Source organism: Pseudopipra pipra, chromosome 14 (assembly GCF_036250125.1).
Source record: "Pseudopipra pipra isolate bDixPip1 chromosome 14, bDixPip1.hap1, whole genome shotgun sequence".
NCBI lineage: Eukaryota > Metazoa > Chordata > Aves > Passeriformes > Pipridae > Pseudopipra > Pseudopipra pipra.
In genome coordinates this window covers 5427482-5445544 of record NC_087562.1, presented here as the reverse complement: position 1 = coordinate 5445544, position 18063 = coordinate 5427482, and the positions used below count along the sequence as shown (strand labels likewise).

Here is an 18063-nt window from a genome sequence, read left to right as displayed (position 1 = left end):
GAATTTGGGGCTGCAAGGCGGCTGAGGAAGTTTTTGGCCAGGCTGCTGAGGCTCCTGTCCCTGCTCCAATAAAGACAGTCGGGAAAAGCAACGGTTTGACAAAGAGAAAAAGCAGCAGCAGCCTGTCTGCCCAGCCCCTGCCTGGTACAAAGTGCACTGGACAGAGTAGCAGGACGAGGGCAACTCCATTTCCTTCAATCTGAGCTGCTGCTGGAGGTGGTTTTAAACTCTGTCTACAACATGCTGTCTCAGGGTGTGCTCCTCACTCTTATCTCTGCTTTTCTTTCTCCTAGTCCTTTTCTATCACAGCCTGAAAAACTGTCCTGAGGGTTTGACAGCTTCTGTTTAATCATTTCATCCTTCTGTATGGCAGACTGCTGAGCACCATACAGGGAAGTTACTACCAGCCTGGAATTTCCAAATATCTGCCTGCCCTCTTATCTGCTTTGGTGCCAGACTCTTGATATCTCACTTCCCTCCACCCCTCACCCTGTGTCTGTAATGGTGTAACAAATAAAGGTCCTAAATAACTCCCTCTGCTGTGGGGAAGGAAAAAGAAGGAAAAAAAAACCTGCCAACACACAGAAAAAGGCAGAGACAGACTGTTTCCCAAGGCTTTCTTTCAGCTCCTGGTATACTAAGGGTATGTTCATTAAAACCTGCATTAGATTTCAGAGGGGGAGAAGGACCAGCAGACAACCATTTTATTTAGCCTTAGAGGACACAGTTCAACTCCCAGCTTGCTACCTTTTGGAACTCCCCATTTATTATGAGGTTCTACAAAAGGCTGGCTATACCTTCTGTCTTCCACAAAAACTGGCTCCTTTAATAAATACATAAATCTACTAATGTCTGAAAAAATGTCCAAATGTGATGAAATTTCCAGCTTTCAGTTGTCCTCCTACGTCCATAAAATAAAGTAGGGATCAAGGACTGGACAAGACAGATGCCAAAAATATAAATAAATATTTCTGCCAGTCATTGGCTCAGCCTGTTTGTTCCCAGCTAGGGCTGTGAGTGCTTTATTTTTCCATTCAGGATTTGAGGCTTAACGATTCTATGAATTATTCAGAATGCACCCAAAGTTCATTTTGGGAATCCTGGGTGAATCAAAACATTTCTTTAATATCACCAAGCACTGCAGTCCCGGCTGTGTGGGGCTGTATCCAGTGAGCACTGGGCAGAGCAGAGCAGGAGCACAGATGTTCCCAGCTCTCCAGCTCCACTCCATGGGGAATGCAAGGGAACTTCCCTTCTATCACTGAGCACTCTGATTGCCTGAGGGTCCAAGTGTGAACACACATAACTATTAAAGAGTGATGTTACACATTCCACAGGCTCAGGGCAGCTCTCCTCTGCACTCACACTCTACATGCCCCTCAGAAATGACTGTAGATTTTTGGGAATACTCTCTTCTGCCAAGACAGACAGAGACCAGTATATCTGGCCAAAATCCTAGGAGGAAGGGGTGAACCAGCAGGTTGCAGAAAGCAATCTAACTGGAATCTGATGGACAGATTTTTGCTCTGTAGCATGTCTGCATATCTGTAGGTACAGGGATTCATGGGGTTTAGGTTATTTTGGAGTAACATCCAGACATCAGGAAGAGCAGCAGTGTTGTATTTGTTCTTCTGTCACCAGACCCTGCAAAACATTGTGTGATCAGAGAGCAACAGCCAAGTTGGCTGATGATGCTGAGGAACCACCTCTCTTGCCATATTGCAGTCATGGCCACCCTTTGCTAGAAAGCTGCAGGCTCTGCACATCTATTGTGCTTATGGCAGAAGGGTAAGGAAATGTGTCCTTTAGATGCAAATAAAGGAGTTAAACAGTAAGTGCTATTCTAACAGCCACTCATTATACTATGGCCTCGAAGTTAATGTAAGTTAATCACATAGGACTGATCAGTGAAGCCAGCTGGAATCTTCCCCCATCTTTAGTAGGAAAGAACCACACCTCTTCACCCCTAGAATACCAGAAGCTTTTCTGCACACTCCAGATTGCACCTCTAAATAACTCCCATATTCCTCTAAAGTATGGCTGGTAGCAATCAGAAAGTTTTAGGAACTATGCTCTGTTCTGGCTCAGACTGCCAGTCAGCACATCGGAGATCATTGTTGAGAGCCATTTCCAAACACGTTGGGAATCTGCAATTAGAAACATTAACAATGGGATTTCACAGATGTAGGTTACATGCTTTCAGAAAAGAAATGGCAGTTGCTGGCAGAGGGGAAATACTTAAGAACTACTTATCCCCTAATTAGACAAGGTACTGTACTCTAAGTACTGAATGCTAAGCAGTGCTCTAGCATGTGCTCATCTTAACCCTACAGAAATATGCTGAATTACTAAGGCTCCATCTGAGCATTTCTTAGCCAAGGCTCCTTGCATAAACAGATGGAGCAGTTCTGCTGTTTCCATGCTGACACATTTAGACTGCAAAAGTACAGGATTAAGTTCAAATTTATCATAAAATCACTTTAGATAGGAGGCTGTAGTCTTTGTATCCTTCTCAAGGATGACAAACAGAAAGACAACACTGTCTGTGTTGTGTTTAAAACAGGCAAATAGCTGAAAAGGTTGGGGAAAAAATACTGGTTTAAGAGCTACAGAGTGCTGGCTGAGGCCAGAGCAGGACAACCAGCCTCAAAGACCTTTATATTCCCTTGAAGAAGGGGATGATCCTCACTAGATGGGTTTCCCAGGGCACATTAATGCATCATGTAACTCCCAACGGCACTTCAAACACCAAGGATCACCATCCTAAAAGGGTCATCAACTGTTTATGAGCTGAATATCAAATCCTTAAAAATGTGACAAATGCAGGTGGAGAGGATGTGATACTGCTTTGAGGAGTCACCTGTGAGGGAAGACTGGCAAGTGGCAGAATATGCCAGATTTAGGCTGGTTTTCTCTCTCTGAAGCAACAGAAAGTGGTTGGAACAGAATCCAGGAGTGGGGCCAAATCAGACTTGGCTTTCAAATGCAGTCTGCAGATAGATCTCAACACTAGGCATTAATTAATATTGCTGGAACATTTTGAGGGGAGAAAACCCAGAACCCAAACAGGACGTAAAGGTCACTGGCAAAGCTATGTCATGGTCTGTGCAAATACACATTTTTGAACTCCTACTCATGAGACATGATTTCCCCTAGTTTAGAACTTCCATAGAACATCTCCCCTCAGAGACACTGAAGGGCTGCTTCCCTGAGAAAACCAGAATAAAGCTTCAGAATATGATTCTCAGAGAGTCAGATCTTCACACATAAACCAATCCCTTGAAGTTTAACTCCAGACCTCCTGTCAGAGATGTCTCAAACCTCTCTGTGGTTTCCGTAACTTCTAACTGGAGAAGGAGAATCCCGATTTCGAAACTGCTCCTAAGATTTCAAAACCTGGGGTGGAAACAGAATCATTTAAATGTTCTTGTGAATACACCAGAAGGATCATGCCTTGCTAGCCTGAGGCACAGGACAGCCAAGTGCCCAGCTTGTTCCTACAAGTGTAGCTTTCCTGCTCTGAATTTGGCAGTCTGTGGTCCTAAACTCACAGCTCCTCCACCTAAGAGCCTCTCTCAAGCATGACTGTGTCAAAATTTAATTTTGTGAAGGAACAGCATATTTAAATAAAATTAAATCCCATTTCAGTGTTCTGATCAGCCTTCTGCAGTTCCATGTTCTGGTACTTTCTCTCCTGCTTGCAATCTGTATTCACATCACGTGCTGCTTAAAGTGCAGAGCAAAACCTTTCCTCAGCCACAGACTTTCAGAAGTTAGTTCAACCTTTCCCCTAAAGCTAATTTGTTTTTTTTTTTTTAATGGAAGACTTCAGTTATACTAACATATTGTTGGAAAAATAACGAGAATGCTGGCAACAGAACATCTAAATACCAAATCAAGACAACAGATCAATCATTTTTATCGTGGCTTCTTTATGCTTCTGTGAAATTATAGGTCTGTAAAGGTACCAGGCTTAATTTTCTAGTAAGCCACTGCCCTTCCTACCTCTCTCCTAAATGCCAAGACACAGAAGTGAAGGCTATCTCACATTTCCTTTTGTTACTTTCCTGGGTGTGAAGAAAACAATTCAATCAATTTGTGAAGCACTTTTTGCCCCATACCATGAGGTTTGTTTTACACTGACATTCAGAAGTGGAAATGAAAAGACACAGTGGACAGAGCAGAACAAAAATCACCAGTGCAAAGAGACAGTGTAAATATGTGCTGTTATCTGTGTAGATGTTTACACAGTTTAACACATAACAATGTCAGATAAGCAGACCTACATGAAAATTTAAATTTCACAGCATAGAATTCATTCCCACATACTTAGACTTGGAGTGAACGTGAAGGTTCTGTAAATTCTAAATTATACATTTAAACTATGATTTTACATTTTCAGTTATGGTCAAATTGTAGCTACCTGGAACAACATACACCAGAAGAACCAGTCAATTTTGTACTTGGGCTCTGTCATTTGAATCAATTCTACAGGAATGTTTAGCATCTGCACCTGAAGATGTAACACATCTTTGAAAACCCGGAAAATTCGCATCTTGAATTCAACCGAGTGCTGAACTGTTACAGCAACAGCTGGATTGAAAAATGATTTTGATCTCTGCAAACAGATTAAAACTGCTTACAGTCCTAGGTGGCACACGTATATATTTAGCAGCATCTCCTCGGTCCTTGTTTTTAGTCTTTTATGTTTCTCTCACCTTTAGTGCCCCGTGCTTTTCGTTTGCTCCAGCGATGAAAATTTCCGCCGTATCCTCGGCGTGCTCGGAGCGAGCGCGGACGAACAAGGCTGTGCCAGCTCCTGAGAGGTTCTTTAGTGCAACCAAAGACCCGTCGCCTTCCACCCTGAAGTCTGGGTTAGAAACCTCGAAGTTCAACTGGTTATTCCCCTTGCAGTCATCAAATTTCACTGGGGGGAAAAGAAAAATAATAAAAAGCACATTGTGAGTGTCCACTTCGGAACAGAGCCCTCAAATGTTTTGATGTTATTGGTTTGTTTACAGATTTGGGGAAGAAATGTCTCTCAATCTAAGGGGAAAAGCTTATCAAGTTTTATATTTGTGTGACTCTAATTCATAAACAAATCTTATGAATACGCACTTTCAAGAGGATGGAGAGGTTTTGACCAGGCTAACTGGGGATGTAGGAGGTAAACAAAACACTCTGGACATGAATCTTTTGTGATCAATCAAATGCACACCCAGTTTCACAATTTGAGCAGCAGCAACAGAGACCTTGTTATCCTCCTCATCATAGCCCAGGATCTCTAAAAGCCCTCCTGGTAAAGTGGTTTCAGGTATTGAGTATATCTTTATGCTTAGCACTGAATACTTGCAGAATATTCAACCTCAGTCTACTGCAAAAGTGTAGAAAAACCAAACTATAACATTTCTTACTAAGTACCAGGACTGTCATACAGTATATGAGCTGCACCAACAGTATAGCTAAGGATAATTTTAATTGAACAGTAGCTGTCAATAATCCTGTCTCAGTTTACATTAAGGGTTGAAAATATCTAGGAAAGCTGGCATAAAGAGAAAAATGTCCCAAAGCACAAAGGTTTGAGACTTTGCTTCAAATTCCTTCTCTGAGTCCAGTAGATTCACTTTGCACAAATCACAGGATAAAATACATGATTAAGAGATCTTCACCAAAAACTTGCAATTGCTAAGCAAACTTTTCAGATTTTGACATCTCTGAACAATATATTTGCAAGTGAATAGTTTTTCTGCAGACAATCTGTTCTGTATTCCCTACCTGCTCCTCAAGTTACTGCTGCTGCAGACTTTTCACTCACCTGTGTGCTCTCACTATTTTGATTTTACATTTCATTTCTGTTGCCTCTTTAAAAACTGCATTACACTTTCAGAAAAGATTACAGACAGGGATACAGACTACAGAAAACCAATGACAATGGACTTGAAGTGAATATAAAGCATTTTGCATAATTGTTTAAAGTCACTCTATAGACTTCTTGTGTTGGGTCACTATTTTTAAAGGAAGAAAAATAATCCCATAGTCTCTCACAACCTGGCCAATACCTAAGCTCTTTCTGACTATACAATCTCCTAAGTGGTCTCAAAGCACATACCAGCTTGAAGATAGGGCTGCCAGAGGACCTCAAGGAGATCCTTCCTTTCTGGGCATTCACTGAGATTGAATCCCAGAACACCACAGGAAAAAAGAACCATTGCTAGCCCTGGAATTTGAATACAACTTCGTTTTTATGACAAATATTGATGAGAAAGGTTAAATAAAAAGTCAAACAATGCAAATATCTCAGACATCCAAACTTCAGGACAAGGCACAGAATGAGACATGGGACACTATTTGCCAAAGCAAGAGTGAAGGGTTGGCCTTGGCTGCACCCAGACCAGCACCCAGCCCTCCCTCACTGCCCGGGCTCAGCGGAACTGGGGAGAAAACGAGATGGAAAAGGCCCTGAGTCAAGATAAAGACAGGGAGGTCACTCATTTGGACATCAATGGCCAACCAGAATTGACTTGGAGAAAATTCATTTAATTGCCAATTAAAATAGAGGTGGGTGGTGAGAACAAGACTAAACTGAAACCACCCTGTCATCCCATCTGGCCCGTTTCCCCAGGCTCAGTGTCACTCCGTCATTCCCAGCTCTTCAGCCTCCTCTCCCCGAGCAGTGGGGACACAGGGGGAGCAGGGGGTCACAGTTTGGACCTCAGGGCTCCTCTCTGTGGCTCCCTCCTCCTCACACTTGCCCTGCTCCAGCCCGAGTCCCCTCAGGACAGACCCACCTGCTCCTGCCTGGGGTCCTCCAGGGCTGCCTGGAATCCCTGCTCCACACCGGGAGCCCTTCCTCCTTTTCCTCCTCCTCATCCTCCTCTCCCTGGGGCTCACACCTCACACTTTCCCCCTCACTCCATATTCCCAGGTACCATTTTTCCCGTTTCCCACCCCTGGCACAGCGGCAGTTCCGGTGTCTCTGAGGGCTCAGCTCTGCCCGGCGCTGGGGCGGCTGCGGGGCCAGCTGGGGACAGCCCTGACCTCCCTCACAGAGACCCCACAGCCCCCACACACCCACCAGGGCAGCAGGAGCCGAGGAGGGATTTTGAAAGAACAAAGTTGTGACCCTGTGAATTCACACTGGACTGTCCTCTTCCCAATGACAGTCCAAACTCCGTGATAGTCACCACAGGCTTTGCATAAAAATTCCCCCAGCACCTGAAGGATCTGCTGCTGCACAAGGTTTAAGCTCGATTACATGTTTTTAACTAAAAACTGCTCCCATTTCCTCTGCTTTACTTGAGGGCAAGAGAGCTATCCTTGGATTCGCAGTGGGACCGCAAACCAGAATTTCATCAGCTCATTTGCCATTTCATTGAATTTTGCTGAAAGCAAAGGAGGATTATAAATAAAAAAGAGACAAAAAGCTCTCTCCCCTCAGATACCCCAATCCCTCCAGACAAACCTATCTCGGGCTGTCATGTGGCAGACTCCTGCTTGCAAAGTCTTGCACTGCAGCGGAACCAGGGAGGAAAAGCCACTGAATTTGGGAGCAGCAGCAGTTTAAAACAATTTCAGAGTGCTCAGACTGTGCTGGTGCCCACACTGCTCTCCAAGGCTGGGAACTCCTCTCAGAAAATGTCTCGTGCTCGCAGTAGGATTTTGATGGAAGGCTCTCTGCGAGCAAGGCCTCCCTGGTGAAAAACCACCCGTTGCAGTTTATGTTGGTGACATGACAGGTGTTTTAACAGACTCACTGCAATCTCCTAAAGCTATCAACCAACAAAAAAGTAAAATTTTCCTGTCACCACAAATGTGGGAAGTTGAAATTCTCTACAGTAATCACTGGATAGATACATACACTATATATCTCTATACACTGCATAGATCACAGCCTTTATGAATTACAATTTCACTTATTCTTTTATTCCCTTGAAAAAAAAATCAAACCGTATAATAATAATAATAATAATAATAATAATAATAATAATAATAATAATAATAATAATAATAATAATAATAATAATAATAATAATAATAATAATTTAAACAAATAAATAAATTTTAAAAATGAAGCAGGGTATTTGAAAATAACTTCTTGTACTGGTGGCATCCCTGCCCACTGCAGGGGGTTGGAACTATATGATCTTAAAGGTCACTTCCAACCCAAACTATTCTATGATTCTATGAATAAATATGTTCTTTTCATAGTCAAAAACTGCTGGTGATCTAATAATAATCTATTAATAATACATTAATAGGTTACAACTGGAAACATTTGGCATCGCTCTCTGGAAATTGTGTCAGGAGTAAAAATTGGAAAAAAAAAATTAAAAAACCTGAACGAAACTATAATAAAGTCATCCCTTAAACCCAAATGTCATCGTTCAGAGCTGTAGCATCACCCAGCCAAACACTACAGGTCCCTTTCAAGAAAAGGACACATTGTGTTGTACTTCAAAAGGAGGAGGACCCTGGCTGGGAGTTCACTTCTCCCACCTCACTGCTCAACGTTCCCAAACCTGGCGATTCCTGCCTCGCTGCCATCTGCGTGCACTGGAGAGGTTCAAAGACCACAGGCAGATTTGACACGTGGAACTGGGAGAAGCACTTGAATCTATATTCCCTTGCAACTAGGAATTTAGCAGGTTTAGATCTTTTATATTTTGCTCATCTGTTGATCTTTTTTTATGAAACCCTGCAACTTTTTCCGACAAGGGCAGAAGCAAAGTTGTTTGAAAGTGGAAAACTGTTCTCTTACCGTGCCTCATCCAAAACCATTGATGCTTCCTATTCCCAGTCCTACCACAGACACAAGACCATTTGATGAGGTTAATAGCAAAGAGAAGGAAAGAAAATGAAAAGGCTCTGAGAAGTACTGATATGCAGGAGTGACATTAGCAGTGGGTGGAAGGAGATGAAGCGATCACAAGGACAGAGAACACTGAAGATTATTTGGCCTCAGGACCAACAGGGATGAAATGGAAGCCAATTGTTTCGAGAGTTGAAGAGAACTGTAGACTTAGATAAAATCCCTAATCAGAAGTTAAGAACTTTATCAGAATGATGCTGTCTCCTGGACTGGGCTGACTAGGGAATGTTGAATGAGATTGCATTGCATTCCCAGCCATTCTTACAGTGCCCCTCACTGGGAATGTTTGCTTCCTTAAACTCATGTCGCTTCTGGGGAGGAGCTGATGCAAATAACCAAAATTTACAGTACTTGAGCTGCCCAGAGCAGGCTCCAGTAGCAGCTGCACAGCCAAAGGAGCTGGCCCTGGCACTGAGCACACTTACCTGCCCTGCCAGGCACTCAGGAGAGATATGAGGAGTTCCAGCTTCCCCAGCTTACTCAGATTTCCATCTGCAGCACTACATCTATCCCTTAAACAAACCTGTACATCACTGATACCCTAAAAAGGCATAGCCTGTTAAATATAGGGCAAATAGGCTTTTTAGTTCTTATTCTCTGGTGAAAAAGTCTCGCTTTGTACATAAAGCCTGTGTACAAATCTCTATGCACACTATAAAGTGTCATTAATTAATTACTCCTTATTTCCTCCTAGTACTAATCAGTGTAACAAGAAACTAGACAGAAGTGTGTGGATATCAGTTGTGGGAAGCTTCAGATGGATATTGAAGAAAGATTTCCAGCTAACCATTAAAAGAATGTGCTGGAGATATGCTGAATATTTGCCATTACAGGGTTTTAAGATGAGTTTAATCAAATAGCAGCTTAATCCAAAATCATTCAACACCACTTTCGGCGCCTGATCCTGCTTCAAATCAAGAGAATGAACTAGGTGAGACCTTAAAGTCTTTTCCACACATGAAAGTTCTAGATCTTAATTAATATCCCTCTCTTTTCAGGTCTACATTAGACCTATAATTATGGGGTTCATTCAAGAAAAGAAAAATTACAAAAATGCAGTGAACTATCCACTGTATCTTACTACACAGCTTATTCATCCAGCTGAGTCCTGGACACTGCCCCCTCTCCCAAGACTGAGGGAAATTTGGGCATGGGACTGAGAACTTCTGAATACAAGATGAACAACCACACAGGAAAACAGGAAACAGCTCACTGTTCTTCCCCTGAGAAACAATCTAAATGACAGAAAGTGCCAGGTTTCAAGAAGGTATAGAATAGCTGTTTTCAGAAATAAAACATCCTGTTACAAAGAGTTCTTCTAATAAGGTCTTTTCAGATTTATATTTAAACAATCCCCAGACACCAAAACCAGAATAGTTACCAAAATCTCTGTGAGCTGGATGGAGAGCACATGCTCTAGGGACTCTGCCAAGGTTCATGGAGAGCTCCTGCACACTCGCTTTGTGCTTGAGCTCAAGGAGTTTAATGGGATTGTAAAATCTTCAGAGCAAAGGCCACTTGTTTGCTCTGTGTCTGTACAGAACTTGCAACAAAATGATTCATGTTTGATACTCAAGGAGCTACAAAAGTGCAAAAAAATGAATAATAGTAACAGTTCAGCTCTAGCCCCAAACTAAAACATTAGTGATGCTACACCTGAAGTGACTGGTGACTGTGTCTCATGGACAAGGATTCAGTGGGCAATTAAAACAATGATCTAATATCTATTTATGTGGAGGTGGAGTTCTCCAGTTATTGACACGTTTATGACTCTTTAGATGTTCCTAGTCGTGCTCCAGCTGCCAAATGAACATCTTTATTGTGCCTAATATGCCACATGGTATGAGACAGGCTCCAAAACTCCACGCAAGCAGGATGAAAATACTGCCAAGCAGCTCCCAATGAAAAACAACACGAGTGTCACTCATTGCCCTCTGTTCATTTCTCAGCCTCCTATGTCAGACTTTTACTCCTTTCTGTGAAAAAACCCAGTCACGTGTGAATTGTACAGAATATTTCTGCCCACCAATCAATATTCATTATTAGTAATACCTGCATACATCCCAAGGCTTTAATACTGACTTTGAGCTTATTAAAAAATCCTGCTGGAAAAAGGTTTCTTGTGCAAGATCCCAAGTCCATTAATGTAATGATGGGAAACTGAAGCTGGAAATATTAACCTTTATAGATCTCAGCAAGAAAACTCAGGGTCCTGGGACTCACCATTTCAGTGCATTCCATTCTCACTGCTATGATAAACCAGCTATGTGAGATTTCTACACAACTGTGATATTTATGATAACGAACCACAGATGTTTAAAGAATACCATTTAAAACATTCAAAGGTTAGCAGTTGCATTTCTTGTAAACTATAAAATGAAAACAAGCTGAAATAGAGTTGTATTCAAGAGCGTATATTAGCCTGGTATATTCCTCTTCCAAAGTAATTTTTTTTTCCTGAGTTTAATTCTCAAAAGTATAATTTGTTTTGAACAGAAATACAGAATCTATAACGTTGTCTCTGATGAAACTGCTAAAAAAGTATTCTGAATAAATAAAGATACATATTTATCTATAAGCACACCAAAACTTACTGAATATGTCTCTATGTACAGGTATTCATATTTTTCTGTTAGCTGATCATAGCTAGCAACAAAATGTCTCCTCAGTGAGGAAATTTCACATTGAAAATACAGACTTAATTACTCTATCAATGAAGATTAGGAACCTTTCTGTTAATATAACCCAGCCTTGCTCAAATCAAACAATTACAGCATCAAACAAATATTATCCTGTGTATTTGTTCTCATCCTTTTTTGTGAATAACTTTGGATCATATTGGAACCACAAGTCAGAAGCTGTATCTGTGAGAGGTCCAGAGATGCAAGAAAAGTACATTCCAGCTGCACAAAGGCAACTCAGCTTCCCAGCCCAGCAGGGATTTGTCAGCTCTGCTCAAAAGTCCTCCCTGCTCAACGACATTAGCAAAATAGAGGAGCTGGACAGAAAGTGGTGAAGCTGAGCTTCATTAACTACAAAGAGACAAAAGTGATGGTGGAAGCAAATGGAAGTGATTCTGAGTGCTGTTGTTGTGTATAAAAATTCATAAAGCACCATGACCCAGGGAAGCTCTTGTTAGCAGCAAACACTGCTGCTGACTGCAGGCAGCAGGAGGGGAGGGGGAGATGGAACAGGCCCCACGGGCTGTTCCTTGCCTGACTCTGGCACGGGGACTCCCAGCAGCTCCACACAAACTGCAGGAATGCAAAGTGCTCTGAGCCTTCAAGAGCTGAATTATCCTGTGGAGGGGATGAAACCTGCCTGGAACCAACACATCTGGACAACCCAAACCCATCAAGGAACAAGAGAGCTGCTGTGACAGCAGCTAACGGCACAGGGGCTGAGCAACAAAAGAAATCTTGCATTTCAAGCCAACAACACTGCCCATCAGGAGAAACAGCTTCTTTCCCTGCCTTTGTGATGCCTTCCAAATCACCTCTGGAACAGGATTTTTGGCAGGGAGCCCACAGCCACTGTGTTTCTGCTGTTTTCCTGCAAGAATACCTGAACGGCAGAAGGAAAAAGAATAGAAAGAGAAAAGTGCTGCCCTGTGATGCTTTTGGGGGCAGACTAATGGGAGACAAGACACTGTCAACAGTTAAGTCAGACAGGTTGCTCCTGAAGATATGAGGTTGCCATTATTTCATGTCTAAAAGTGCTCTATAAATAATGGATTTATGGCTTAGAAAAAGTACAAGCTTGACTAAAATATTTCTTTGCACAAAAATGTTATTGAACACTTAATAAAATGAGTGAAATGAATTTTATGAAAACCTTTTTTGAAGGCTTTTAAACAGTTTAATGCTAAATTCTAGCTCTGCAGTAGAATTGCTACAGAAATCCAATGAGCAACAGTAGGTTATTATCTCCCACTGCACTTTTATGATTTTCTTGTGTTTATATAATTTCTTTATGTGCCCCTGAAGTAAATTACAATGATGCCTTATTTAGCATCCAGATAGTCAAAAACTGAGGAAACATGAGCAACAGCACAATGTTCGTCAGAACATAAAAAGAATTAAGACAAAAACACATTTATATTCAACTTCTTTGGAAGAACAAGTATTAAACAACAGACTTCATCCTTGCACTATAAAGTCTACAAAAATAAACTGATTACCTAAACTAGCAAACATCCCCGTGTGATTTATGTGTGGTGATCAGATTTGTGCAGAGCTCTGTTGCAACGCAGAAACTGGGCCAGCAGTTCATCCAGTGGGCACTGGGGTGTGGATATCTGCCCTTTGGAGTACAGCCTTTCCACGGGAGAAATGGTACCTATTAATAGTCACAGTCTTTGTGCTGCCAAAATTCATCCCAAGGATATAGCCCAGACAGGAGATAAGCTTCCTGGAGATGAAGAAAGACAAGGGATTTCACCCAGAAACCACTGCAGTGAAAAAGTGTGATGTTTTTACCATAAGAATCACATTGATCTCTCTCCTGCACCTCCTCTCTACCACCAACAGCCCTTGAAGAGTTGGAAAATTGTTAATAACTTGAAATTGTGTGGCACAGATCAGCTGAGCCATAAGTGGTGGCTGACTGAAGGCTCCCCTGCCTCTGTGTCATGGTTATGTGACTCCAGAAGCAGTGACTACCTGCCCTCTGCAAAACCACATCACCAGTTCTCTGCTCTGCCTCTCTCCTCACCTTCTATATTCAACACTGCACTTTGGCATCTTTTAAGATCTCACCAAGCTCTGCCTCTCCTCTCCTGGCACATCAGGGCACCACTTGTCTGGAATCAGTATCCCAGCAGGGACCCTGAGCTGGAGCTGGACAACCCTGCCTTGAAACCAGAAGCAGCACAACTTGTAGCAGCCCAGCTCTGAAGCCAAATGTCTTTGCCCTGCAGCTTTGGGGTTCCTCTTTGGGATTCCAGGGAGTATTTGCACAGGGTATGATGTGAGCAAGATGGTCCATCAGCACCAAACTCGAGGATTCCTGCCTTTTTCCTCACATGTCACTGCTTCTTCTTGCCTTTCCCTACCATACTCCCTCCTTCCTTTCTCCTAGAAAGGAAGATCCCTCAATGGCCTCTCATGCTTTTCAGCAGATTTATTCTACCAACAGGGCTCCATCAGCTGCTTGAAAATACAGTCTCTGGCTGCTTGAAATTACAGGAAAATACAAACACCTCAATCAAAAGTGAAGGCATTCCCTCTTCCCCCCAGCAGACTTCACCAGCTCACATCACATGATACCTTCACACTTCATTTTGCTGCCCATTGTCTTATTTAGGGCAAAAATCTAATCAAGTGGAAGGAGTTGTAATGAGCTGTTCTCAGTTGGAAGTTTCCTTGACTTATTCATTACAACACAGGCATGTTATTGACTGATCTCCTGGGTCAGTGGCTGTGTTACAAGGCACGGCAGTGCTACAGCTTCTGGTCCAAACCCTAGAGGAAAATTATGGGTTCAACAAAAATATGATGTCAATGTCTGAACAAACATAAAAATCAAAACTTTAGATGTTGTATCACAGTCATTGATCTTCTGAGCACAACACACAGTTCAGTTTAACTGGAGCTGGAGCCTCTTTGTAAATGCAGAGGACACAGGCTGATCCTACACTTATGGACCTACTGTCACATCTGTGGAGGAATATGACATTTCACTGCTAATGCTGCATTGATTCTGAGCAGCCCAAATGACCCCAAACCCAGCAGCAATATTTAGAAAAGTCTCTTTTTGACTTTGTTAGTTACAGAGAAAGGGTTTCCCACTGCAATGCAAATGATCGATAATATTCCATTTTAGCAGATTTCCATAACATTGTGCCAAGAACCCCAGGAGAGCACGAGATGAAATTAAGTTTAGATTCTTACACAACCTTCACTGGCAGAGTCTGAGACACAAGCAGACAGAATCAAAGACATTCAAGTGCATTCAATATGTTTGTGGCTCTGCAGATTGCTGTGAGAAGTTTGTCAATATGAAATTATTTGTACCCTATAGTGGAGAGAGATTAGACAAAAATCTGAGTTTGTGCAGGAATTCCCAGAGGGATATAATGGATAATTTCCTTTGAATGCTAGCTGGATAAAGCTGGAAGAAGGAGTACACTACTGACCATGAGTTTTCTTGTCTTCTGCACAAGCACACATCTGATCTTAAAGCAGTCGCCGTAAGTGCGAACGGAATCCAATGTCTTGATGTATGTAATTTATTGAAAACTAATCAGCTGAGGTTCCATTCAGGAGAAAAAACAGTGTCCCGGGAGATTTAACTATATAAATAAAATGCTATCAGCAGATGTCAAAAAGTAACAACAAGCAATCACTCACAGGAAACAGCTGCAGTGCAACCAGCACAGAAAGTACCTTATTTACACCAGGATGTGTTTCAAATGCCTCCAAAGCCACAAATTTATTTAGTAAGGGTTTTCCATTAACTAGACAATTAGTCAAAGGTCATGAGGATATTTTTCCTCAAGTTCACAATTAAAACTGTTTGTCTTCAAGATGAGTTTGTTATAATTACAGTGATCTGTCACTTCTTAATGTGATCTGTCATAACTTCTTTTTTTTCCTTTCTTTAAATTGTTTTTCTTTTTTAATGGCACAAGCTTCTGTCAACACTTAATTAATGTCAGTTTTACATGAGGTTTAAGTTAATCTAATAGAAATTATGATATATTCTTAGACGAACAGAAGGTTCACTGTTATGCAGGAATTTACATTAGCCTGAAGTTTGGCCATTAGTAGAAAAGGCAAATAAGTGATAAAAATGAAATATGGGGCCTCACTGGAGAAGTAGATGCTTTCTCTGCTCCTTCAGTGGGAAGTTCAAATAACTCAGTGATTTGAGGCTGGAAGTAGAAATTACCATTGTAAAAAATATCTTTTGTTCTACACCAAATCCATGGCAGCTGCTCCCACCCTTATAGCCTTGCTTTTATCAGAGATGGGAGAAAAAATATTGCTTGAGATATCTGCCTTGCTCCAGCAGTGCATGGAGACGAGAAGTCAAAGTGCAGGAGCTTTTCATTACATGAGCTATCACTGCCAAGTGCTTTTTGCACATTCCCCCCAGATCCTGTGCCAGGCAATATTGCCTCCACCTCCTCAGCCTGGGCTCCCGCTTTCACCTCGTGTGTGAGGTGACAACTAATCTGGAATTCAGCACACTGCTGCCTCACCACCCTAATAAGAAGCAAAATTATTGGCCAGGAAATGTTAAAAAACCCAAAAACATGGGCGTCTACAGACAGCTGCCCTTCTTCTGGAACGATAATAATTATTATTATAGGAGCATCCCCCAATGTACAGCGATATTTTCTGAAAAGGCATCCCCAGGAATGGAGCTTTGCCATGTGCAGCTGATCTCCAAAGAGCCCTCGGGGGTAGGAGTTTGTTTCAGAAATAGAGAGTGACGCATCATTTACGAGACAGAAAAGGAAATGAGAGTGAGTAATAAATCCACTGTGCAATATTTTCCTTTCCAAATGGATCCTGTAGGTTGCTGGCCTATTTTGCCAGCTGCTGAATGAGTAATGCCATGCCCGAAAATCTGCTCAAACCATTTATTCTGTGGATTGTTCGACTTTCCCTGTGAAAAACCTAAACAAGGTTCCTCCCATTTTCAGGGGAAATCTTTGGTTTCTTGTCTTCTCCATCAATAAATCTGACAGAGAAATAACAGTTTCTCTTAGTGGCTTTACCAAGTTCTCTCAAGCGAGTTCCCTCAACCTTTTATTCAAGGAAGCAGTATAAAGCTGATTTCTCCAGACAGATCTGATAAAAGCTCAAATAACAGACCTATAATCCTTTTCAGCCCTCAGTCTAAAAATCAGACACAGTTTATGAATAGCTTTTCAGAATGCCTTCAAAATCTAAATTGCATTTAATTTCTCATAATTCTCATAAAATGAGCTGGTAATTAAGCTTTTGTTTCACTCAAGTAACAAGCCAATTCCAACACACAGATCATTCTATAAACCATGTAAAAAAATCAAATGCTTAATTGCAGCCTGCTAAAGTACAAAACTCCTGAGAATAACAAGGAAAGCCACCTCTTAAAACTCTGCTGGATTTTAAACCTGCTAAACTTATTCTCATCTCTTTCAAACAATACCAGTGCTTGAGTAACAGTTGCAGAACCAAATAACCTTGGTTTGAATTTTGACTCTCACACTAAGATCAGACAAGTCGCACTGCTGAGAACAATGTAATTAAAATTGCACCATGTAATCTTGCTCTGCACAGTCATTCCCAGAACAGTTTCTATTCACATCAAACACAGGCTTTTATACTTTAAAGAAAGGCAGGCTTTGGCATCTTCCACAAAAGAACTGACCTGAGGGAAAGTATATTCTGTCAGTCAGGATCATTTATAAGCAACCTGAAATTTGTTTACATAGATAAACCAAGGAAAGACTATCAGGCTACTGAAGTTGCTGCCTCTTTTAGTAACTAAGGAACAGTGGAAAAAAAAAAAAAAAAAAAAAAAAACAACCAAAGAAAGAAAAAACCAACAGAAAACACATACAGCACAATAGTAATTATTTGATGATCCAGGTGACACTGGTATTCATGTTTGCTACTAAAATGGGTGGCATTGCCACACGTGCTCATATTTAAACAAGCAGTATTGTATAGGAAACAAGTGACAATGAAAAGTTGTGCCAATCACTTGATATGATCTGTATTTCAAATATACTCTCTGCTTCAGAGTGCATTTGCTGTTGTCTGGTTGTCAACCAACCTGCACTTTGCATCACTGGAACCACAAGCTAAGATTGGGATCAATGCAGTGTTTGATTCCAAGACTTTTTGTCAGCCTCGGGAACGTGGATCAGGCCATGACTGACAGTTTACACAAAATCTGTGACCAATGAATAGTATTTTTTCTTATATTCAACTCCACAGTCAACAAAAGAGTGCAGTGAAAAGCCATCTGAGCCAACTTCCCAGATATAAACACCCACAACAAGGACTGTGTAGAAAAAAACATTACCTGAAAAATGAAAACAGGACAACTCTAGCGTGGAGATTAAGGGCACCAGAATACCCCTGCTGAATAAGAGTTCTTTTCAGTAATATACTTTTATATTATTTCTGATTCGTGTCATACTCATTTTCACATGGCACTGGCCACAGATCAGACAAGATGCTGCCTTACCACAGAGT

The 18063-nt window shown here is 41.5% G+C and overlaps 1 protein-coding gene across 3 annotated transcripts in view; it reads right to left on the bottom strand.

The window, feature by feature from the left end:
* CDH13 (cadherin 13) overlaps positions 1–18063 on the bottom strand; it is a 448971-nt gene that overhangs the window by 287742 nt on the left and 143166 nt on the right. For all 3 annotated transcript variants that reach the window (XM_064670959.1, XM_064670957.1, XM_064670958.1), the window contains exon 3: positions 4719–4927. In XM_064670959.1, the coding sequence (XP_064527029.1) occupies positions 4719–4927 (209 nt within the window). The remainder of the gene's footprint in view (positions 1–4718; positions 4928–18063) is intronic.